Source organism: Crotalus tigris, unplaced genomic scaffold, assembly GCF_016545835.1.
Source record: "Crotalus tigris isolate CLP2741 ecotype Arizona unplaced genomic scaffold, ASM1654583v1 scf7180000023830.6690815, whole genome shotgun sequence".
NCBI lineage: Eukaryota > Metazoa > Chordata > Lepidosauria > Squamata > Viperidae > Crotalus > Crotalus tigris.
The window spans coordinates 3,459,240-3,485,133 of record NW_024100214.1 but is presented as its reverse complement, the minus strand read 5'-3'; the positions used below and the strand labels follow the sequence as shown (position 1 = coordinate 3,485,133).

General features: G+C 38.4%; 1 protein-coding gene across 4 annotated transcripts in view; it reads left to right on the top strand.

Moving 5' to 3' along the window:
• MYO1B (myosin IB) overlaps positions 1 to 25,894 on the top strand; it is a 128,138-nt gene that overhangs the window by 11,776 nt on the left and 90,468 nt on the right. For all 4 annotated transcript variants that reach the window (XM_039321971.1, XM_039321970.1, XM_039321967.1 and 1 more), the window contains exon 2: positions 14,682 to 14,825. In XM_039321971.1, the coding sequence (XP_039177905.1) occupies positions 14,691 to 14,825 (135 nt within the window). In that variant the 5' untranslated portion in view covers positions 14,682 to 14,690. The remainder of the gene's footprint in view (positions 1 to 14,681; positions 14,826 to 25,894) is intronic.

Here is a 25,894-nt window from a genome sequence, read left to right as displayed (position 1 = left end):
GGTGAGCTGTTTAAATGTGACAGTTGTCTGTCTTTGAAAAAGATTACACTTTCCTCCTACATATCTAATGTGAAGCAGGAAAAAGAAGAGATATACAGCAATCAATTACACTTGACTTGCTGATTATAGATTGCAGTTATCATAGCCTAATTTCTCTTTATCATTTCTCCTGAATACAGTGTCCTTTACTAAGAAGCTTGTTTGTTTATTTCTAAAAATTGTTCTCATGATTACAGCATTTGGAAACCAGCCAAACAAATCTTTCTTGACCATAAGAACTATACTTTCCTATAAAGAACATAATTTCATAATGCTAAGAATTGTTTGATGTAATGATACAGTTATCAAATAATATGAAATGGACATCCTTTCTTTTTTTTTCCTTGTAAAAACATTAGAACTAGCATTGCTTTTAATTAAAGTGCATCATTGTGCTGGTCTTCGACCATAATAAAGACTTGATTTGAATAGTGCACCATATTTTGTTTGCTTTTTGGGAAGGGAAGTAAAATACTCATGGAATATGCGTCAGCTGATACTGAATTTTAAATATAATCATATGGCTTAATTATAAATTCAAACCATCCCTGTGGATTTAATATATTGTGTGATCATTTTAGTTCAGTTAATTGTGAATTGGTGAGTAATGAAAAAGCAGCCTTTACATTACATATTTCATGGCTGAATTTTGCAAAGTGTGCTATTAATCTGACCTGGTTTAATTTTGGGATTAGTCACTGTTTGCACTAACATTTTGTTTGTAATTCGATGTGTCATGCACATCCAGACAGGGATTTATTAGCAGAATTGCTCAAGTGTCTGTGTACTTGAGCAATTTGATAATTGCTAGATAATTTTTGTACATTTCCAGTGTATATTTATATCTAACAGCATATCTATGTTACCTTGAGGCTTGGATGAAGAGCCTTATTTTCAAAGCTTTCCAGGACACCATCAGAGTCACACAGACATTGAACTGAGGGAGGGGGGAGGGGGGCAGGGAGAGTAAAACTCATTCCAGAGGCCATATGTATTTCTCTTCTGCAACAGGAATGCAAATGCAACTTTTGAAGCACAGATCAAAAGCTAGATTGCCATTTCGCTTTAATCGTAAAATGGTGTAACTTAAACTTTGGGTTACTATCTCACAGTATTATAAGAGGATAGAACAGAGCTGATGAACTCAAACCTTGTGATTCTTTTCATACATATTGCTTAAATGTAACCATTGTGTGATGTTAAGATAAAAAATAATCTATAGAAACCATCAAATGAAGAGAATGGAAGTTTGTACTTTTAATATCTGTAGGCATTGGTATTATAGTATCTGATGAAAATGAGTTTCACACTTACTCAGTAGAAAATAAAGCTGGGGGAATGATTTTTATCTGCCTGATTTGTAGCCACTAAAAGGTTGAATCTGCTTTAAATTAGCATTCTGAAGATGTTCCTAAACACCTTTACTCAACATTCCTGAAAGATGGTGGCTATGCCTGTATTTTTGTTTGCATTTGAATAAGAACTGTTCCACTACTACGACACTGAATTAGTTTAATGGGGTTTAAAGAAAAGCAGCTCATATGTATTGATCTGATTGATCTTCTCATTTTAGGTTAGCTTTTCTTCTACCTGTTTAGGGGAACCCTTGCCTGCACAGTTATGTTATCCACTGATGTAAAAAATATGGATATATTCTCTCAAATTTGTTCTGGTCTGAATATTGCTACACAGATGCTGTGGCAGTTCTTGAATTTTTTTAGACAAATCTAAAAAAACCATTGTATGGTGAATACTGCCTGTAATGTTAAAACATGCCTTGCCTGCAACATTTTTCTTAACAGTTCGAAATATTCTGTAAAGACTGAAGCCATTTGGCCATGTAGATTTGACTGGGAGACCTTTTGACCAACTAGACTAGAACATGAAAAGTTCAATAGCCAAAACAACTTCTGTACCTACTGCAGTGTTAATACAAAAACATGAACATGGATTTGTAGAGCCTTAGAATTAGTAGGAATCCATAAGGCCACTGAAGCTTTACCATTACAGAAATCTAGGCTAAACAGTTCCAGAGATTTAGCTGTCTTGCCTACAGTTGAACACATCTAATGTTAGTAAGTATTTTTCTAATATTCAGTTGGAATCCATCATTCTATGTCCTGCAAACAAAAGAAACACAACTTGAACTTCTGTATGATGTCCTTTCAGGTATCATGTAGGTCATATCCTTTGGTCTTCCTTCATGGGATTTAATTTATTTTTTTTATCATCTATGTTGCCCTTCTCTGAACTTTTTTCAGTTTCTCCAAATCTTTTTTAAAATATGGTGTCTCGTACTGGTCACATTACTTTAAATGGTGTCTGACCAAATTGGAAGAAAATAGAACTATATTGCAGTGAATTTACTGGAACATGATGCGGTGGATTTTAATGCAGTGGATCAAATTTCTGCTGCAGTTTATATTTTTGGCATCATAACAGCCTCCCTTTTGTGGCACTTAGAGCCCACGTTGACCCAAATTGCTGAAAAATAATGACACAATCTATAACCATGTTGTGGTTGGAAATAAGTAAACTATAGTGTTAGCTTACCTAACCATCACTCTTAAGATTCTCCCATGAATCTTATGAATATAATATTCTAAAGATGTTGGGATCCTCAGCCCCTTAAAATGTTAAATATGGCCATACAGAGGCAAGGAAGTCCATCTAGAGTACAGTTTTGTAAAATTATGGTCCTCAAAGCAAAGGGTTATATTGAGTATTGGTTGTCCTTGTGTGCAGCTGGATTTTAGAAATGTTAGTAGGTATTAAATAACTCCTTTTAAGGCCATAGTAAACAAACATATAATGGACATTCAACCTTTCATTTTTAATTATCACTTGTGGGCAAGAAGAGCCCAATTTAAGATCAGGCCTGTATTTTAGATTTGTATTTCGTAGAGCTTTACTTCAGTGTAAGAGGGTTTATACTACTACACTATTATTTTGGCAGGGACAACTACTGAAGGATTCATCTAAGCCAGTGTTTCCCAAACTTGACAATTTTAAGGCATGAGGACTTCAACTCCCAGAATTCCACAGCCAGCAATGCTGGCTGTGGAATTCTGGGAGTTGAAGTCCACATGCCTTAAAATTGTCAAGTTTGGGAAACACTGATCTAAGCCTTGGAAAAGACCAAGAATGGAGAGGCTTTATATATGCTAATCCACAGTTTTTCAGATACTTTGCACAGCACATACTCTATGATGTCCATGTGGCTTGGCATTCAAGGCTGTGAAAATGGGTACAACATTTGATCCCCCTTAATTGCTGTGGTTCTAATGTATTGTAAGATAGAATTTTATTGAAGAAAAACAGCATACAAAAAAAAACATGTAATGTTCCCACTACCTGGAAACAGAGTTTGTAAAATTATAAATCTAGAGAAAAATATGAAACATATTTTGCTGGCTTGCATATTCTTTGCATATTTGTGGCTTGCAGTATTGAATTTAGTGCGTCATTAACAGAAACAAACAAGATATATAACACGAAATATTTTATCCTGGTTGGGGCAAATATGTGTTGGGGGAACACACTTCTTTGATTTTACATTTACTAACTATGGGTTGAATTTAGAGTAAGTTATTTCTGTTTTACTCTCACTGAGTGAGTGCATGGACCAAAACTCTGAATTGATACTGGCGCTATTCCATAATATGTCAATGCTGTATTTTTTTTCTTTGCTGTACAAACTGTATTTTTCATTGAGGACATCTGTGATTCATTGAAGAATCAGTTATTGCTTAAAAATATTAATTGTCTCACCAATGCCCCAAAATCTGTGTCACACCACAAAGTACAATATACCGAATGAACCCAAGTATTCCTGTATTTCATTTCCCTTTAGTTGGCATTTCATTGCTCTTTTCCTGCACTATATAGTGTGTTTGCATAAATACCAGACCCTATGCAGAGCATAAATTGAAGCACTTTGAAGTGCCCTCAGGGTCCCTACTCAAAACTGTGAAGTGATTAAAGGCATGCATACACACGATTATTACTGAATAGAAACTAAAGGGATGCTTTCCTTGTTGAATGATTTATACAGGTATGGGTCATCTCTTTGCGTCAGTATAAAACAGGTACCTGATGAAGAATCATAAATGTATTATAAATATAAACAATAATATATATAGTCTTAAAATGCAATAAGACTCTGGTTTTACTCCAGCAAACATGCCTATCTCTCACTGAAAAATTAACATACTTCTATTATGGATTTTTGTAAGGACAGATTTGTGGAGAGTTCTTTAAAAGTATAAAATAAGATTCACATTTTTTAAGATTGAATATTCCAATATGAATATTTACTGTGTGCATATGTGTGTGTGTGTGTGTGTCTATATATATATATATATATATATATATATATATATATATGTATGTATGTATGTATGTATGTATGTATGTAGGTAGGTAGGTCTTTGGTTATTCGGGTTTTCTCCCGCGTCAAATTGGAAGTGTCTTGGCGACGTTTCGACGAAGTCTCATTCATCATCTTCAGGCTGGTGTTTTCGACTTCGTGAAGCACGAAAGCCGAAAACAGCAGCCTGAAGATGACGAATGAGACTTCGTCGAAACGTCGCCAAGACACTTCCAATTTGACGCGGGAGAAAACCCGAATAACCAAAGACATATATATATATATATGTAGGTCTTTGGTTATTCGGGTTTTCTCCCGCGTCAAATTGGAAATGTCTTGGCGACGTTTCGACGAAGTCCCATTCTTCATCTTCAGGTTGGTGTTTTCAGCTTCGTGCTTCGAGGCAGCAATGTGTGGTCTTAGCTGTTTCTTCCTTTTAACTGCCAGTGGGGGTATGAACTGATTGGGTGGGAGCTTGGCTGTGTTCTGATTGGGTGGAGGTGTGTTCTGATTGGTTAGGGGCTTGGCTGTGCTCTGATTGGCTGGGGGGTTGGCTGTGCTCTGATTGGCTGGGGGGTTGGCTGTGCTCTGATTGGCTGGGGGAGTGTTCTGTTTGGGTGGGGGCTTTGTTGTGCTCAGGTTAGTCTGAGTTGCAGGGGGGTTTAAGATGGTGGGCTGCCTTGCTATTTTTTGGCTTCGCATTCGTGGTCGTGCCTCATCTTCATGGTGGGTGTCAGTTTGCTTCATGTATGGATTGGAGGGGTTTAAAGTGGCTAATGATGCAGCTGTAGTCTGGCTTATGGTTTGTGGTCGTGCCTCATCATCGGTGTGGCTTTGGGTTTGCTTTTTGCGTGGATGTGTCGTGGTGACATCCTGTGTGGTTTTAGTGAGTGTGGGTCTGGTATCATTTTTTGTGTTAGGGAATCGTTTGTCAATAAGGGCGGGTTTCCAAATGGCGGGTAGGTGGGAGGTATCATCTCGTTTGTTCATGCTGTGTGGGCGGTTTTCTATCTCGATGGCTTCTCTGATTATTCTGTTATTAAAATGTCCAGTTTTGGCGATAGTTCTGGTATTTTTAAAGTCAATTTCATGTCCTGTGGCTTTAAGGTGTTGGACCAGGGAAGATGTTGGTTCCTCTTTTTTGACTGAGTTCTTATGTTCTTCAATGCGTGCGCTTATTCTTCTGTTGGTTTGTCCGATATATGTGTTGGGACAAGCAGTGCATGGGATTTCATATACTCCTTGATTTTCTAACTCAATTTTATCTTTGGTGTTTCTTAGGATGGTGGATATTTTTCTGTTTGTGCAGAATGCTGTTTTGATGTTGTCTTTATGGAGGATCTTGCTGATTCTGTCTGTGGTGCCTTTTATGTATGGGAGGAGGACTTTGCCATTTTCTTGTTCTCTGTCTTGGATTTTAGTGGGGGTTTCCTTTTGGATTAGGTTTGTAATCTTATTTCTTTGGAATCCATTGGATGTTAGTACATTGGTGAGAGTGTGTAGTTCGGTTTTTAGGTGTTGTTTGTCAGCTAAGCATTTTGTTCTGGAGATGAGTGTCTTGGCTATGGAGTTGATCTATGCTGGGTAGTGGTGTGAGAGAGCGTGCAGATAACGGTTTGTGTGTGTTTTCTTCTGATAGATGGTGTGTCCTAGGGAGCCATTGGATTTCTTGTAGACTAAGACATCCAGGAAGGGAAGTTGGTTATTAGCTTCTGTTTCCATGGTGAACTGTATTTTGGGGTGTAGGCTGTTGAGGTGTGTGAGGAAGTTGTCCAGTTTTTCTTTCCCATGTGGCCAGATTATGAAGATGTCGTCTACGTATCTGAGCCAGAGTTTGGGTTTGTGATCCGATTTTTCTAGAGCTTGGGTTTCAAAGTGTTCCATGTAGAGGTTTGCAATGACAGGTGAGAGGGGTGATCCCATGCGTGCTCCTTCTGTTTGTTTGTATTTTTGTCCGTTATAGATGAAGTATGTGTTGGATAGGCAGTGGTTGGTCAGATCTAAGATGTGTTTTGGGGGGGTTATATTTGTTTTGGATAGCTGTCAAGGCTTCTTTGGTAGGCACTTGGGTGAAGAGGGATATGACATCGAAGCTCACGAGTAGGTCGCTGGGCTGTAAGTTTTGTTTCTTTATGATCTCTATAAACTGGAATGAGTTTTTTACGTGTGAGGTGATGGATTCTGCATAGGGCTGTAGTTGTTTGGCGAGAAATTTGGCTAGGTTTTGTAGAGGTGAGCCTATGGAGCTGACTATGGGTCTGAGTGGGGTTCCTTCTTTGTGTATCTTGGGGAGACCATAGAGTTTGGGGCATCTGGATGATTTCTCTCTGGGAATGATTCTTTGCTGGATCTCTTCACTAATGGGGGAGGCTTTTATTTTGGATCTGGTGGTTTTTTCCAGGTAGGTGGTGGGATCTGTGTTTAGGGGTTTGTATATGGAGTCTTGGAGTAGGTTGGTTAATTTGGTTTGGTAGTCAGATGTGTTCATAACCACCGTGGCGTTGCCCTTGTCTGCTGGTAGGATTATTATGCTGGTGTCTTCTTTCAGGTTACGTAGTGCTGTCTGTTCCTCTTTGGGTAAGTTGCTTTTGGGTGGCTTGCTGGTGCAGAGGATGTTGGTGATTTCGAGTCTGATTCTGTTAGCGTCGTCGGGGTTGATTTTGGTCAGGCTGGTTTCAACTCCACATATAATGGTTTCAGTGGGGATGTGTTTGGGAGCGACTGCAAAGTTGAATCCTTTGGAAAGGACATTGGTTTCGGCTTTGGTGAGGATCCTATCTGAGATGTTATGCATTGTTTGTTTCATGTGTGGCTGTGAGGGAGGAGGGGTTTGTTTCTGGCATTCTTGTAGTCTTCGGAGTTTGTTGGTGTGTGTGTCTGTCTTGAGGGTGGTCTGTGTTTCGGCTCTCCAGACGGCGAGTTGTTTGGATTTGTCCCAAAGTGCGGGGTGGATCTTGTTGCTGAGTTTGAGGTGAAGTGTGAGGAGATCTTTGTTAATTCAGTCTAGGAGGAATCTTTTTGTGTGAAGTTCATTTCTGATTAGGGCCAATTCTGTTCTTTTCAAGATGTGTTTGGTGGCTGCAGAGTTGGAGTGGAATTTCAGTTGGAAACATGTGGGGATTAAATTTTGATCTCAGCAGATTCGTAGGAATGCGAGGTCGCATAAAATGGAAGCTCTTTGGACTTCAAGTTTTTCATAGGTCCTGGTCAGATGGTGGATTTCCTCCCCATAGAGGTTCGATATTTGTTTTCTGAGGTTTTCGCGGGTGTTTGTATGTAGATCTTTGGTTGTTCGTGTTTTGTCCCGCGTAAAATTGGAAGTGTCTTGGCGACGTTTTGACGAAGTCGTTTGTCAATAAGGGCGGGTTTCCAAATGGCTGGTAGGTGGGAGGTATCATCTCGTTTGTTCATGCTGTGTGGGTGTTTTTCTATCTCGATGGCTTCTCTGATTATTCTGTTATTAAAATGTTCACTTTTGGCGATAGTTCTGGTATTTTTAAAGTCAATTTCATGTCCTGTGGCTTTAAGGTGTTGGACCAGGGAAGATGTTGGTTCCTCTTTTTTGACTGAGTTCTTATATTCTTCAATGCGTGCACTTATTCTTCTGTTGGTTTGTCCGATGTATGTGTTGGGACAAGCAGTGCATGGGATTTCATATACTCCTTGATTTTCTAACTCAATTTTATCTTTGGTGTTTCTTAGGATGGTGGATATTTTTCTGTTTGTGCAGAATGCTGTTTTGATGTTGTCTTTATGGAGGATCTTGCTGATTCTGTCGGTGGTGCCTTTTATGTATGGGAGGAGGGCTTTGCCATTTTCTTGTTCTCTGTCTTGGATTTTAGTGGGGGTTTCTTTTTGGATTAGGTTTGTAATCTTATTATTCCCTGCATTCGAAGGAAGCTACGCCCCCCACAGTCACATGGGAGGAGAGCGTTTGCAAGTTTCTTGCCTCAGGAGTGACTACACGCTGTCGAACAGCAGCACAACGGACGAGGAAAGAAAAAAACACAGCCACTAAACTGGATCCCATACTGAAACAAATGGGGGGAAGGGTGAAAGGTACCAACCAGATGGGGCACGGAAACAACCACCCCGAGGAATGCCTACCGCTCCGTTCAGCGGGCAGCAAGAATCACAGACCAGTCTCTGGAATGGATTGGGAACCATCATAAGAAGGAAGGGGAGGATGGACGCTGAAAAGGACTGTGACAGTGGGAGCGTCGGAAAGACAGAGCGTGAGGGGGAATTAGGTAGAGAGAGTGCGAGCAGGATACTTGCAATGGAGCCTCGGAATAGAGAGTATGAGAATAATGATGACGGACGTCAAAAGAGTGGAGAGGGGGAGAGACCCGTCCGTATAGAATGTTTCAAGGAAGAGGAGAGGGGGAAACAACTCGATGATGATGGTTGCATGTTTGATTGGAGAAAGTCCAAATGCCCTCCCGAATCACGGATGCGGAGAGGTGGGGGAATAGCGGCCAATACGCATGTAGATAAGGGAGATGAGGACAAATTAACTAATTGTGTAGAGATTAGTACGGACACAGTGATTGGCCGGTTGGGACCTGTTACACGGTCTAGAAGTCAAGCGCAGGCGCTGGCTTGCCTATAAATGTTTCTCCCATTGATTTGTTTGTACCCTCATGATGTTGGCAGGAGCCAACGAAAGCTAGGTCTGCTTTTTTATTAAAACTTTTAATGTTTTATATTTAAAACTTTTAGCGTTTTATATTTAAAACTTTTAGCGTTTTATATTTAAAACTTTTAATGTTTTACTCTTTCCTGGTGATCACGTTTTATTTCTTAACATACATACATACATACATACATACATACATACATACATATACATACACATACATACACACACACACACATAGATACCTATATACATACACACTCACACACACACACATACACATACACACTGTATAGTCTAATAATTTGCTGTTTTTTCTGAAGCTGAATTGAAGGAACAGCTAAAAATACAACAACATCAATATCATGTAGAAATTAATGCTTTCTTGGGGGTTTTGTTTGGAAAGATGGTTAATTTTCTGCTTTTTGATAATACAACAAAATGTTAGCAGTTATGTAGGAACCACCAGGAGTATAGAATGCTACACATATAGTTGCTGTTTGCTGAAAATGTGTGTCTAGTGCACTAAGCTCCTGACTCTGAGACAATATACCTTTTTCCTTGAAGTTTTGGTGCTTGATCTGGAATAACTGTGATGGGTAAAGAAGTACAGTATGTAAAGAAAGACTTCTGTGCCCTGATAGCTGCACAGCTCAGTATCCTGCCTCTTTGCCCACTAGTTCATACTATGTGGGATTGATACCAACAATGGATTGAAACTCAATAGAATTGTTACAAGGCAAAGGCAGAGAAAAGGGGAAGGTGGCCAAAAGAAACATGGGATCTGCTGTTCACTTGTATTTCGTTGGAGTGTGAGTTAGATCATGTATTTGCAATTTGCCTTTCTTCTTCTGTTTATTCTTCATTCTTAACAACAACAACAACAATAATAGTAAAGTTGGAAGGGACCTTGGAGGTCATCTAGTCCAACCCCCTGCTCAGGCAGGAAACCCTATACCATTTCGGACAAATGGCTGTCCAGTCTCTTCTTAAAAACCTCCAGTGTTGGAGCATTCACCGCTTCTGGAGGCAGGTTGTTCCACTGGTTAATTGTTCTAACTGTCAGGAAGTTTCTCCTTAGTTCTAGATTGCTTCTCTCCTTGCTTAGTTTCCACCTGTTGCTTCTTGTCCTGCCTTCAGGCGCCTTGAAAAATAGCTTGACACCCTCTTCTTTGTGGCAGCCCCTGAGATATTGGAACACTGCTATCATGTCCCCCCTCTCCCATCCCATAGTCCCCTTTCCAGTATCTCTCTGTGGGGTCAGTTTACATTTTTTGCGGTTCTTTCTCCACATCCAAGACCATTTTCTTTGGAATTGCCTGAATATTTCTTGCTTTCCTCTTCCACTCCACAAGCAGGAAGGGAATTTACATGCTTGTGTCAGTCTCCAGTAAAGCTCCAGTGGAAAATGACCATTGATTTGCACCTTTACTTGACCTTGCATAGCTTAGTCACCTTGTCACCTTCTCCCCAGAACTGCAATGTCCAGGAAGAAGGGAGAGAAGGGAAACTAGAAATTCTTTTATGTGGCCATTCACACAAAACATTTTTTTTCATCTTGGCCTGGCAATGAACCATCTCTCTGTGTGAAAGCCAGATGTGTACATCTCCAAAGCTGGAAGTGTTGTCATATTTTATACTATTCTGCCTGGACAGGGAGCAGGTTGTGATAGGGCTGTAGCTTTAAAAGATTTCACTATATTCAGGCTTAAGAGCTTGCAGGTACATAATTGTACCAACTGGCAAACAGAATAACAAAGCTAATTGAGAATTTTGAGGTATGACAAACAAATTGTGGCAAGTTCTTAAAAAGATGGAAATACCAGACCATTTTATTTGTTTTTTGAGAAACCTATATGCGGGTCAAGAAGCAACAGTGAGAACTGGACATGGAACCACTGATTGGTTCAAAATTGGGAAAGGAGTCCGGCAAGGCTGTATACTGTCGCCCTGCCTATTTAACTTATATGCAGAGCACAACATGAGAAAGACAGGGCTAGATGAATGAAAAGTTGGAATTAAGATTGCTGGGAGAAATATCAACAATCTAAGATATGCAGATGATACCACTCTAATGGCAGAAAGTGAAGAGGAACTAAAGAGCCTCTTGATGCGGGTGAAGAAGGAGAGTGCAAAAGTTGGCTTGAGACTCAACATTAAGAAAACCAAAATCATGGCATCCGGCCCTCTCAATTCTTGGGAAATAGATGGGGAAGAATGGAGATAGTGACAGATTTTATTTTCTTGGGCTCCAAGATCACCATAGATGGGGACTGCAGCCAAGAAATTAAAAGATGCTTGCTCCTGAGGAGAAAAGCTATGGCAAATCTAGACAGCATACTAAAAAGCAGAGACATCACCCTGCCAACAAAAGTGTGTATAGTCAAAGCCATGGTTTTTCCAGTTGCAAAGTATGGATGTGAAAGTTGGACCATAAGAAAGGCTGAGCGACAAAGAATTAAGGCCTTTGAACTATGGTGCTGGAGAAGACTCCTGTGAGTCCCTTGGACTGTAAGGCATTCAAACCGGTCAATCCTAGAAGAGATTAACCCCAACTACTCTTTAGAAGGCCAGATCCTGAAGTTGAAACTCATTGGCCACCTAATGAGAAGGAAGGACTCACTGGAGAAGGGCCTAATGCTGGGAAAGATTGAGGGCAATAGAAGACGGGGACGACAGAGAATGAAGTGGCTGGATGGAGTCACTGAAGCAGTAGGCGTGAGCTTAAATGGACTCCAGAAGATGGTAGAGGACAGGAAAACCTGGAGGAACGTTGTCCATGGGGTCGTGATGGGTCGGACACGACTTCGCAATTAACAACAACAACAAACTTGTGCTTCTAGTCATCTGTCAAAATCAACAACAGCTAGTTTATCTTTATTTATGGGATGGGGTTAAAGACATTCACTTATTATTTTAGAAGGAATCAGGGCATTAGGAAGTAGTCCCTACCTTACATTATTCTGTCCTGCCAAAGGCTTATGAGTAAAGGAAACAGAGTTGTTTGGGAAGGATATCATTAGTATACATCACACAAGGAAAATAACAAATAGAAAGAAATTCTCCCGTTGCTTACAATTCTAAAATCTGAGTAATTTAACATTAATCTTAAAGATTCAGGACAAAGAAATAATTCTTTGTAGAGAACCAATTAAACTACAGAATATGCTGACACAAAATAGCTCGATGGCCATAGAGGTGAATCATTTGGAAGATAAGTTAGAGAAATTTAAGAGGGAGGTACCGGCATGTACAAAATGTTCCGTCTCAGGGGAATCCGTATTTGAATTAAGGAAACAATGATGGAGTAGCAAATACAGGAAGCAGCTCAGGTTGTGTCAGCCTTCTGAGGTAGACCAGACAGGAAACACAACCAGATTCTACTTACTGTAAGGCTACATTAACAGAACCTTGCACATCTGAAAATACAAATCTCTGGCCTTCTCCTTGACAGTCTGAGAACTTATGTGTGTGTCCCTTCTGAGATTTTTTTCTCCACCAGTTATGTAGCTGCCGGCTATGCCCACTCTTATCCGACCATTCGCGAGGCAGTATTTGTCACCCCTTCCTCTTCTCCCACATGCCACTACAGGTTCTTTAAGGAGTTGCCTACTGCCACAATCTGTGTGGCCACACGGATTCCAAAGCACTGTTCTTGTTCACCTATAGAGACTATATGTCAATGTATCTCTTGATGCGAACAAGAGTGGAGAATTCTGTTGTCCTTAGGTCAGCTTGCGGGCATTTAAGTAGCATCTGTTGGCCACAATAGAGAAAGCAGTGCTTCACTGAATAGACTTTTGGTCCAATTCACTACTGCCTTTCTTATCTTCTTACAAGCATATTGCCATAGGAAGAGATCCAGACACTTTGACTCATAAAGTTAGCTATACATATGTGCTTTAGATACTGTTTGATGCATTTATGCTGGATTTGTAATTGGAGTAAGATTAGCATAAAAAAGGAAGCTTACTGATTTGGCTATCGCTTTCCTCTAAATTCTTATTTATGTAGGTAACTTGTATTTTAGTATAATAAAACCTGAGAAACTAAATATGTAAGCCACAAGTAACCTTATTAGAATTTGTATTTCTCAGAAAAATAAATCTTTCATTTTCAAGGTTAGATGAAATATTAGTGATTTCTATGAGCAAGATTAACTCAAGTTATTTGCTGTTTTCCTGAAAACATTTAATCTCTTGGACAAATTACATTCATATTTAAAGTTCAATAATATATGTTTAAGAGCTCTTGCTACTGTGGGTTAATGTATGCAAACTTTCTTGAAATTAAGATCCATTTTTAATTTATCCTTCTGGATAAGATTGTAGCTTTAACTAGTACAGTAGGACATCTTAAACACTGAGCATTGATACTTGTAGGATATTGATTTATTTTTTCTTTTTTTATCACTTTTCATTAAGTGATATTATTATTATTATTATTATTATTATTATTATTATTATTATTATTATTATTATTATTATTATATCAGGTTTGTAAAATATTAGATGATTATATTAATCAAATGGCCAGAAATGCTTACTTGAAACATAGGAGTTTGCTTACTTGAAAGTTACAAATGAACAGCATAGCCAGATACAGTTAGAGAAGGTGAGGAATGTCTAGAGCAGTGGTGGCAAACCTATGCCACACGTGCCAGATGGGGCACTCAGAGCCCTCTCTGTGGGCATGCGCGCTGTCGCCCCAGCCCCGCCTCCCCTCGCATCCCGTTCCTCACCAGCAGCCCCCCAGAGGAGAGTCACCCCCGGGGGCAGTCCATGCGGAGCAGTGTAGCCAAGGATGGCAGCTGGGCAGTGAGGACAAGACTCTGCCCTTGCATCCCATCACTCGCAGATGATGCTGTGGGGTGCAGGCAGAGGGCATAGCTGCCATGGCGCTGCTGGGCTGTCTGGTTTTTAAGCACTCGGTCTCTAAAAGATTCGCCATCACTGGTCTAGGGATTAATTTACAATCCTGGATTGAATTCTTATAATTATTGCCTTTACTTTCTCACTCTTTCATTGAGTTGTACTTGTAACTAAAATGAAAGATCAAGAAGCACTATGTGGCTAAATCAGAATTTTAGAGATAGTTCTGAATTTACCAGTCAGTGCTTGGGGTTTAGGCATATAATATTCAAGAAAATAATTGCCATGGGTATAGATCTGCAATTTCTAAGATGTTATGTAGAGTCTAAACTTTTCAGCAAATTGTATGTGTTATTTCATAGTGGTTCTTTTTTCAAAGATCCTGAGTTAGTTCTTCAAAGCTAGTTGTTCTTATGATGACTTTCCTTATGAGACCTACTGTAATTCTTGCAAACAGTAATTTATAGAAGTAAGGAAATAAAAATTTTAATAGTGCTTTGAACTTTCCTGAAAAGCTTTTTCTTAACTTTCATATAGTAAAAAGCAGACGGTGGAAACAATCATTTTCTGATTTTGAAAACTATCCAGTCGAGTGTTTCTGTTTTATTTATTTATCCATCCATCTTACTATAAACAATCTTTTTCCAAATGCTTTTTGCTGTGTGTTGGAATGCTAGAAATGACCATTGTAGTTCTTCATTCTTTCATTGTGGTAATTTAAATGTTATATTAAATGTTAATCTCTCTCCTTTTTTTGCTATAGTAAAGAAAAATGGCAAAAATGGAGGTGAAGACATCTCTTCTTGACAATATGATTGGAGTTGGAGATATGGTGCTTCTTGAGCCCCTTACTGAGGAAACCTTTATCAGCAATCTCAAACAACGCTTTGATCACAATGAAATATATGTAAGTACACTATAAATAATTTCCATATATTATTTTATATGGGATTCATTTCACACAAAAAGGCATGGATTGAAATCTCTAGACCAGACATGTCAAACATAAGGCCCGGGGGCCAGATGCGGCCCGCGAAGTGGTTTCATGTGGCCCGCAAAACCATCCTCGAAACAATGAGGGAACAGCCCCCGCTGCCTTGGCCCAGGCCAGCCGGGAGCCAATGTACAATTTTGTGGTGGCCATCTTGGCACTTGCCCCGGTGGACCATGCCTTGGCACTTGCGCCCCCAGTCCCACCCCTTTCTGCCAGAGATCCTCAGATCTGTCCACTCCTGCCCAGGCCCCCCACAGGCACCCTTGATGCGAATGTTGTAGAACTGGCCATGCCCACCCAATAGCCACACCCACTCCATCCACACCCACCCAGTAGGCTGCACCCACTCTGGCCACCCCCCACCCCCCAGGGCAATCACAATGCTGATGCGGCCCTCAATGAAATTGAGTTTGACACCCCTGCTCTTGACTGATATGTGAAATGTGATTTTTCCCAATATTACAAAAATAAGATGATTAAGTGTGTGATGTATATTTACATGCAGAACAGTGGATCTATTTAACGGCTGCAGTAGATTGAGTAATCTAATAATCTAATTATACATTGTATAATTTCCTTTGCTCTATTTTAGTAAAAAGTATTAATAGTGACATATGGCTTGTGAGACAATAAAACAGAATGGATAAAGATGAGATTAAGTAACCTAAGAACAGGAGAAAAGGAAGGGCTAAGTGGGAATAATTGGAGGAGAAAAAGGATAATTTAGGATTTCATTTAAAAGTAAATATCTTTTATTTATGCATTTTCGTATACAGATACAAATATGCTGTTTCTTGAAAGTCTATTGAGCGATTCTCATTTGGGATTAGTATATCACATGAAGCCACAGTGTTGTTTGAGAGGTTCTTTTATTCAGTGCACTGTGTTTCTGAATCATGGTTTTGTTTAGCATGTTTGCATGCTCAGCTAGTTATCATTTACTGAGAAAATCACATTGTCAACTCTGGTTCAACATGATGTACAAATCCAGCATTTTTCATTTTCTTTTGAAGTCCTTTGGAACTGCATCTGCTGCCTTAATGCAAATGACACAATGGCCTCCCTCTCCAGAATTATGCTTAACCCTCTTTTAGATGAAAAGTTGTTGTTTACAGTTGCCAAAGAAGGTTGCAACGTAAAAGCCTCTTTAAATGTGATAATTGCTTTTGTTAAAAGAAAAACCTTCCATATCTCAATATCATAGTCTTTCTTGGTTTAGAGATAGTCTGCCTCTCTCCACTCTCCACCTCTCTACAATTAACTATCGTTTGCTCTTTCACTTTGATTTGGAATTTACAGTCATCCACTGAAAAGAATGTTAACCTTAACCTGGATTACATTCTCAAAATTGTTTAGTGTTCTGTTCTTACCCCTGATATAAGAATTACAGCATTATATGCTGCACTTCATTTGGTTTACAAAAGTTCATTCCTGTTGTGCAAAGGATTGCTTACTAATAAAGAAAATTGTAAAAAATGTTGTACTTCTACACATATATCAAAGACATGGGAAAGTCAGCATTATTTTCTAAAACCAAGTCAACATCTTATAATTGCCCAGGTTATGTTTTCTACTGTTGACTTGAGATTTACAATAAAGCTGTCATAATCAAGGCAGATTACTCTTGTCAAAACTGATATATAAACTGACTAAATTAAAATCCATTGTTTGCCCATAGATTAATATGCTCACAACCCATTTACTCATAATGTAATCATAATTTACATTTACTCACACTGTAAAATAAAACGGATTCAAGAAAATATTTTAAAAAACTTAAAAATATCAGTTGGTCGTTGTTATGATATTAAGATATCATAAAATGGAGTATATTGACCTAAATATTTTCATCTATGACTTTTAGATATACTTGTATGAATGTATTGTAAGAAACGTTAAGCAAGTGGCTTTTATTGTGGTTTGCTAATATGTGAAATGGATTTCAGACGTGTTGGGATTACAATCTATGGACAGATTTGAGTGCTATATCTAATACTTGATTCGGTTTTTAATTTTAATCTTAGGTCTTTCACAGTACCAGTAGTTTCCAATATTGTTACTTTTATACACATTCTTTCACAAATAAAGGTTCTCAACAGAATTCCTAGAGTAATGTTTCAAGTCTATAGAAGAGTGGTTCTTAACCTGTGGGTCGGGACCCCATTTGGGGTCGAACGACCATTTCACGGGGGTCGCCAAACAACGCAGTCCGCCATTTTTTTCCCCCTTTCCTTAGCTGTGCTACTCCCTTTTATTCTATTGGCTTTTGAAAGCCAATAGAATAGACTCTCTTGAATAGAGTCTAATTCTATTGGCTTTCAAAGGCCAATAGGAATTGTCCAGGCTGTCTCTGCCCTGCTGAGCCCACCAAAAGTCCCATTCTGCAAATGGTGCTGCACCAGTTGAGTAGTCCTCGACTTACGACCGGTTGAGTAGTCCTCGACTTACGACCGGTTGGGGGGTCGCGGCATTAAAAAGGTTGAGAACCACTGCTATAGAACATCAAACAATGTAAAAATATATTATATGAAAATAATCTATGAATATTCCTTTAAAGAAGGGAAATTATTGAAAAAAGCATATTCTTTGTGTTCCTATATAACATACTACTCTTGCCAAACTAATGTTCTCAGTACTAGCAGCAACTGATGAGGAAAGAGATCTTGTTATAATGGTAAACAGTTCAGTAAAGGTGTCAATACACGTGCTATAAAAATGGCAAGAGCATATTAAGAATAATGAGAGAAGGTATTGAATATATGCCAGTATATAAAACCCTTACTGTATATGAATCAATGATGTGACTGTATCTGGAATGTTCTGTGCGTTTCTGGCCACTGTGCCTCAAAACGTTATAATTGAGCCAGAGACTGTTTATAGGAGGGCAGCTAAAACGATCAAGAGAGTGGAGCAGCTTCCCAGTCAGGAAAGGTTTGCAGTATTTTGGACTGGTTAGTCTAGAAAAGAGGGGAATGAGAGACGACACAATTTAGGAATACAAAATTATGCATGGTGTGGGTAAAAGGGACAAAGGAAAGCTATCTTCTTCTCAAAAATACTAAAACCAAATGTCATCCAATGACGATGAACCCTGAAAGAATCAGGACAGAAAAAGGATACTTTTTAAAACTACAATGCTTAATTTAGTTTTGGAATTTACTGCCCCAAGATGTGATATTGGTTATCAGCTTGGCTGGCTTCCAAAAAGGGTTGGACCAGTTCACGGAAGTCCAAAGGATCAAAGTCTATTAGCCTCGATAGCAGACTGCCTCTGAAGGCCATCTGCTGGGAGACTAGTAGGTTCTTGAGGAGCCTTTGGTACTTTCTCAGCTTGGTTGCTTTGTTGTAGACATTTCATTACCCAAACTAGGTAACATCATCAGTGCTAGGGGTTAGGGTTAGCTAGCACAGCTGGACTAGATGAGTGAGCGGTCCAATCTAGCAGGGCAGTGCTTATGGCCTTCTATTTGATGCATCAGTTATAAATCTTAACTGGATATATGAGCTTATATAAGATGGCATAATTCTTCAATATCTGGAGTGCAGTTGTTATAGAAAATCTTACATGTATAACTTTTAGCTTATTTCAGAATGGTCATGACTGCAGTGAGTGGAGAAAACTTTCCTTCACAAAAGTGCATATGAAGGAAAACATAAATAACATTATAATACAGTATCTTTCAATTAAAACCTCCCCCTCTCCAATTCTTTCTGTGTGAATCTCTGATACCTTCCAATGTGTCTGGTTTAAAAATAAAATACTTTTAATGGTGGTGAAACAGAGTGAATCCAAACCACACAAAAATTAAATTTTAGATCTTAGGACCAGCTTATTGAACAGCTTCATGTTTGGGGAGGTGGCAGTGGGCAGGAAATTAACCATTCTGCTTGTTGTGGTATGATTTTTATTATTATTTTAAAAATCATTTGCCTTCCAATAAAAGTTACAATGAAAAATTTTGTCTAATGGCAGGGTTCTTCTTTCCTATAGGCTTTCAAACAAGTATTTAAAATTCCTATCTTCAGCTCTTGGATAAAACAGTAAATGACAAAGGAACCAAACTACAGGTAGTCCTTGACAGTTCATTTAGTGACCATTTGAAGTTACAAAGGCATTGAAAAAAGTGATTTATGACCATTTTTCACACTTATGTCCGTTGCAGCATCCTCATGGTTATGTGATCAAAATTCAGACACTTGGCAACTGATTCATATTTATGATGGTTTCAATGTCCCAGGGTCATGTAACCACCTTTTGTGACCTTCAGTGGGGAAGATTCATTTAATAACTGTGTACTAACTTAACAACTACAGTGAAGGTCATAAAATGGGACAAAATTCACTTAACAAATGTCTCGCTTAACAACAAAAACTTTGTGCTCAATTGATGTCGTACGTCGAGGACTACTGTGTCCGATTGACTTTAAGAATGTCAACTCATGTCCCCAGGATAGGATTAATAAGATTAAAACAAAATCCTCGGTAATGTTAAGAAATGATGTTTGATTGCCAATGTTTTTTCAGTGAGGTGCCACACTACATATTCCCTTCCTGATTTATTTTCTTTTTATTTTCTAATTAATGCTATAAATGTAATGACGTTTGACTTGAAAATTGGCAACAAACCCTGGAAGATAAGCAGCAGGAAATGTGAAGAAAACTGCATGTATTTATTCACCAAGAGTTGAGCTCAACTCAAGGGCATCTTTGCAATGTAAATTTTATTACTGCTTTCTTCTCTTGTCTTCCTTTTTCAGTGAACATATTTCTTTTATCTCCTCCCCTACTGCCCTACTGTAAATTATGGTTCATGAAAATATTGGTAATTTGTTTAATTGAAAAGTTTCAAATGTTGGAATTTAAATCTTTGGTTGGTATAAGGACAAGAAATACAAATTGTACATACATATTGTTTAGAAGCTTCACCAAGGCTGTATGAATTCATAGCTATTCTACTCTGCTTCATGAAAACAGAACTTTACTACATAAAAAAATGTTCTTCACTTTCACTTACTCCAAAGTTTCCTTAAAAAAAAAAAAAAGATTAGAACAGGAGCCCTCTGTGCATGTGTGTAGTGGCTCAGGGCCATAATTTTTCAATGAACATGATTCGTTCTGGCCACTTTTCTTCCATCCACCACCAACTATGTAAACAATCAAACTGCTTTTCAGTCTCATTTAAATGTTAAAATCTAATTTGGGGAAGGAATGGTGCATGAGCCAATGAAAAAGAAAGTGATTCTAGGGTTCTTGCAATGTTAGAGTGTTTCCTTTTCATCACCTCTCCATTCAAGGATTCACAGTGTTTTTAAAGCTGGTAGAGAAGGTCTTGTATTTCTAGCATTAAGTTGGATTCTGTTAATTGAAGTACTGAATGTGCATCTGTAAATCGTATTTAATTTTTACAACACCTGTCAGATATTTGGCCTAAATACTGCATTCACTTACCTGGAATCAAGCCCAAATTGAACAGTAGGCCTTACATGATTGATGTTCCTAATCACGAAATGTTTATCCTAGGATTGATTCCTTTTCTTAGTCCTTTTTCTCTCGTGCTTGTTAATGCTATAAGGTAGCGGTGTCCAATTTCACATATATTTGATTCCAAGGTCATGGTGAGGTATAATGGAATTGCAGTCCCATATATCTGGAGACTCCCACTTAGGGAAAACTGGTATTATTGAATGGCCAGCTTAAAGTTCTTTAGAAATAGAGTACAACTTTAAGAACACATTCATAAACTAAAAAAAAAAGTTAATTAATATGATAGTTTAGGAATTGCAGTTTAAACAAATAAAGGTGAATTGTAATTTAATTTGTTTACAGACTAAGCTTTTTGATGTAATCTAATTTATAATTTTTTCCTGAGGGTTGGTTTGATTCAGTCAAAACACATCTCCCTTTGCCATTGATCAGCTTTATTCTGTAATCATTTTATTTCAGTAAAAATAATATAGACGGGCTTGGGTGGGGAGAAATGTAATGCAAACCAGTATACAGGTATTATAAGCAAATATAAATCACCTATACATTTTGCTGTACAGTTTTTGAATTAAACGGGGAGACATTTTGTTGTTAGTTGCGAAGTCATTATCCGACCCATCGCGACCCCATGGACAGCATTCCTCCAGGCCTTCCTGTCCTCTACCATCTTCTGGAGTCCATTTAAGCTCATGCCTACTGCTTCAGTGACTCCATCCAGCCACCTCATTCTCTGTCGTCCCATTTTTCTATTGCTCTCAATCTTTCCCAGCATTAGGCCCTTCTCCAGTGAGTCCTTCCTTCTCATTAGATGGCCAATGAGTTTCATCTTCAGGATCTGGCCTTATAAAGAGCAGTTGGAGTTGATCTCCTTTAGGACTGACTAGTTTGATCACCTTGCAGTCCAGGGGACTCGCAGGAGTCTTCTCCAGCAACATAGTTCAAAAGTCTCAATTCTTTGGTGCTCAGCCTTTCTTATGGTCCAACTTTCACATCCATACATTGCAACTGGGAAAACCATGGCCTTGACTATAATACTTTTGTTGGCAGGGTGATATCTCTGCTTTTTAGTATGCTGTTTAGATTTGCCATAGCTTTCCTCCCCAGGAGCAAGCGTCTTTTAATTTCTTGGCTGCAGTCCCCATGTGCGGTGTTCTTGGAGCCCAGGAAGATAAAATCTATCACCACCTCCATTTCTTCCCCATCTATTTGCCAGGAATTGAGAGGGCTGGATACCATGATCTTGGTTTTATTAATGCTGAGTTTCAAGCCAACCTTTGCACTATCCTTCTTCACCTGCATCAAGAGACTCTTTAGTTTCTCTTCACTTTCTACCATTAGAGTGGTATCATCTAAGATATTTAGGTTGTTGAAATGTGTACATTAAATAAAGGAAGTCACAAGATGGAAATAGTTTGTTATGGTTTAGAAAAATTGCAAAACAGTACAGTATTTACATGAAGAAATAGTACTTTCAGATCTATATATGTAGGGAAGATACTAGTAAAAATACATTTTATAAAAGAAATGAGCAGAAAACTATAATTCAGTGTAGAAACTGACAGCTTAACATTGGAAAAAAAATAAGAAAGAGAATTTAACAAACATTAACAAATTGCTCATTCCATAGTTCGAGATTGAGTAATGTGTACTTGAGGTGGGTGGAAGAGGAATAATATGACTTAGTTTTCAGACTGAATCAGTTTTAATCCTAACCAATGTACAACAATCCTATAAGGTAAAAGAGAGACTAAAACTGATTTAAGAAGCTATTATCTGTGAGGAAGATGGGCAAAATCTGATGAATAAATAAATACTCTTTGAAACCATTTATTACTGATAAAAAAAACCCTATTCCATTAAGCTTTCAGTGATAGAACAAAAAATTGAAAACTATTTCAGCTGTAGATAAGGATGATAAGATTTGTACTTTTGGACTCTGACAATAGCTGTCTGAAATTATCGGGTATCCAACAACAGCATAACATAAGCAAGGTTGCCAGATCCACATATACTAGGCTTACTTTGAAGGTTTACCTGCAAGTGAGATCTGGCAGAATAGAATAGAGCTGAAAGGGACCTTGGACATCTTCTAGTCCAACCCCCTGCTGAAGGGGGGGGTTGATTTCAAGACAAGTGACTGTCTAGTCCAGTGGTTCTCAACCTTTCTAATGCCGCGACCCCATAATACAGTTCCCCATGTTGTGGTGACCCCCAACCACTTATACATCACCGGGTGCCAGGGGCGTGGTCAAAGAAAAGGGGGAAAAAATGGCGGACAGCCTTGTTTGGCGACCCCCGTGAAATGGTCGTTCGACCCCAAATGGGGTCCCGACCCACAGGTTGAGAACCACTGGTCTAGTCTCTTCTTAAAAACCTCCAGTGAGGGAGTGCTCACGATTTCTGAAGGCAAACTCTTCCACTGGTTAACTGTCCTCACTGTTAGGAAGTTTCTCCTTAATGCTTCTCTCTTTGGTCAGTTTCCAACCATTGTTTCTTGTCTTTCCCTCTGGTGCTTTGGAGAATAGTTTGACACCCTTTTCTTTGTGGCAACCCCTCAAATACTGGAATACTGCTATCATGTTGCCCCTGTTTATTCTTTTCTTTAGACTAGTCAAACCCAAGTCCTGAAGCCGTTCTTCGTATGTTTTAGTCTCTGGGCCCTTGATCATTTTAGTTGTTCTTCTCTGAACTTTTTCCAAGATCTCAACACCTTATTTGTACTATGGTGACCAAAATTGGTTGCAGTATTCCAGGTGTGATCTTACTAGGGTTTATAAAGTGGTACTAATACTTCATGTGATCTTGATTCTATGCCTCTGTTTATACAACCCAAGATTGTATTAGGGTTATTAATTTATTAGATGTTATTAGATGTATTACAGAAATCAGGATAAGCTGTGCTTGGATTCTCATAATTGTAGAGGCCTAAGATTTTTTCAGATGTTCTTCTGGAAATAGGGGTGATTCAGAGAGACAGGGCTTGTCCCTTAACAACACTCATCATCTCTGCATTTAAATGAGAACTCTTGTCATATTCATTTGAAGGCACACAACTGGGGTAATGATAAAGCAGCACTCAGACAATTTTACTGTTGTGTAGACAAAGAAAATGCTATCTGGAACTATGTGATCCAGCTTGGTTGTAATGGAAACTGTAGTTCAGCCCAGTTTGAAGTCACATGAATTTTGTAATGAAATTTTGATTTTGGGTTTTGCTGATTAGATAGGTTTGTTGTTATAGCAATAGCGAGCGTAAGAGTCAGAAGTCAATGTTTTTCCCTTTCTTTTCCTCTTTACCATACACTTTTTTCTCTTTTTCTTTCCCTCCACCGTTTTCCCATTATTTTCATTTTTTTCTTTGTATTTCTGTATTTTATATTTTGATAAAATAATAAAAATGTGAAATCTCCCAAAAACAAATCAGTTTTGTAATCCCAACTACAGATTGAAGAATGCCGACCAGGATAATGAACCTCATGCTATCAAAGAACAATTTCAGATATACTTTTTCATTTAGACATTATTCAGGTTGCAAGACTACATTTAATATAAATTTTTCATAGCTAAATACTGTAAGGCTGCTGCCTTATCATCTTGTTTTATGATACAGGTAGTCCTCAATTTATGACCACAATTGGGACCAGAATAAGTTGATGTAATTGTAAATCATGTTGGATCTGATTTTATAACAAGTGTAAAAAAAGTATAAATCACTTTTTCCAAGGCCATTGTAATTTTGAACCATCATTAAGTGAATGGTCATAAGTTGGGAACTATTTTACATCATTTTAACATACTTTGTTTATTGTTTCTATGTATCATTGTGGTTCTTCCTCTGTGGGGAACATCAGCAATAAAACAAATGTTGTCATGTGCAAGTTTAATTAAATGTCAATCATTAACTGGCAGAAAGGTTGATGATCTAGTAACAATTTTGCTTGGTTAATCAATTTATACAGCTGCTCAATTCAAACTGCAACTCTGGATAGCTAACAGGATTAAAACTAGCATAATATCAAATAAAATAGAAACAACAAATAGTAATTTTATAAATGAGACAGTCGAAGCCAGAGCATAAGAAAACTGCAGGGGACTAGTCCTGCGGTCACCAAGAGTCAACACCATGAAGGAAAATAAATGAACAAACAAAGTAAATATGAAAAATTAGTTTATATACAACTACTTCTTGTATGCTCCAGTAGTTTTATAGATGTAGTTTGAGTCTAGCCCTTGCGTTTTTACTACAAGTAGTCCTCACTTAACTGACTGCAGTTGGGATAGCAAGTCCATGCTAAATGATGTCGTAAAGCGAAGCATCCTGTGACTGCTCTGACTTATGACATCAATTCTAACTGTAATCATTAAGTTGTTAGTATGACATCATGTAAGTGCAACTTATGACTTCCTACCAACTTCTCCATTGACTTAGCTTGTCAGAAGCTGACTCTGAAGGTCATAAACAGCAATCTCAAAGGTGCTTTTCTTCAAAAGGCAACTGGACTGTTTTTTGAGGAAGAAGATGTCATTTTGCTTCTCATCCAAGAAGCTTCATCAGTTGTGACTGGATGGTGGGGAGATAGAAGGATAGATCATACATACACCCCACCATCCAGTCACAACTGATGAAGCTTCTTGGATAACATCTTCCTCCTCCTCCTCAAAAAACAGTCTAGTTGCCTTTGAGACAACTATGACCTGGATGACTGAGAATCTCCATAGACATAAATAGCAGTCATGTACCTGTGAGACACTATAAGGATCATAAACGTGTGCCAGTTGTCAAATGTCTGAGTTGTGATCATGTGACCATTGAGGTACTGGGACAACTGCAATCTTGAGGACCAGTTGCAAATCTCTTTTTTTTTTTCAGTGCCGTCATAATTTTTAATGATAGCTGAACATCAGTCAATAAGTAAGGGAAGACTACCTACAGTAAATTACCAGCTGGTACTGTTCTTTCTGTTTTGGTTTTTCAGTTTACTTCAGGCTTTTGCTCCCTCTTTTTGTAGCTCTTAATTCCAGGTCAGAATTAAGGAGCAAATGTTATGTTGTCTATGTGGTTGTATAAATGTTGCAATTAAAACAGCTATGGAGTTTGTATTGGGCATGAATGTCTAACGATAGATCCCTTTATAAAAGGTCACACACATTGAGATGGTTCTTTCAGACTTTTAAAATAGTGGGGTTAACATAGTTGTGTGGTGATACACTGGTAGAGCTCTATTTTCCCATCATGAAATCATTCAAATGTATAATACATCAGGGGTACTTTTTAAATCTCAGGATCAGCCTCAACTTCACCTGTCACCCTCATTTAGGGACTTCAGATTCTTAGAATGGTGCAGAGTAGCTTTGTTCTCCCTTCCATCATCCACTATCCCTGGGAATGTTTTTTTGTATAAAGAAAAAGTCATTGCCCATATTTGCATATAATGTGCAGTTGCCTCTGAGGTGATAGCTAGGTGTGGATTTAAAATTACAGTTAAATAGCTTGTGGT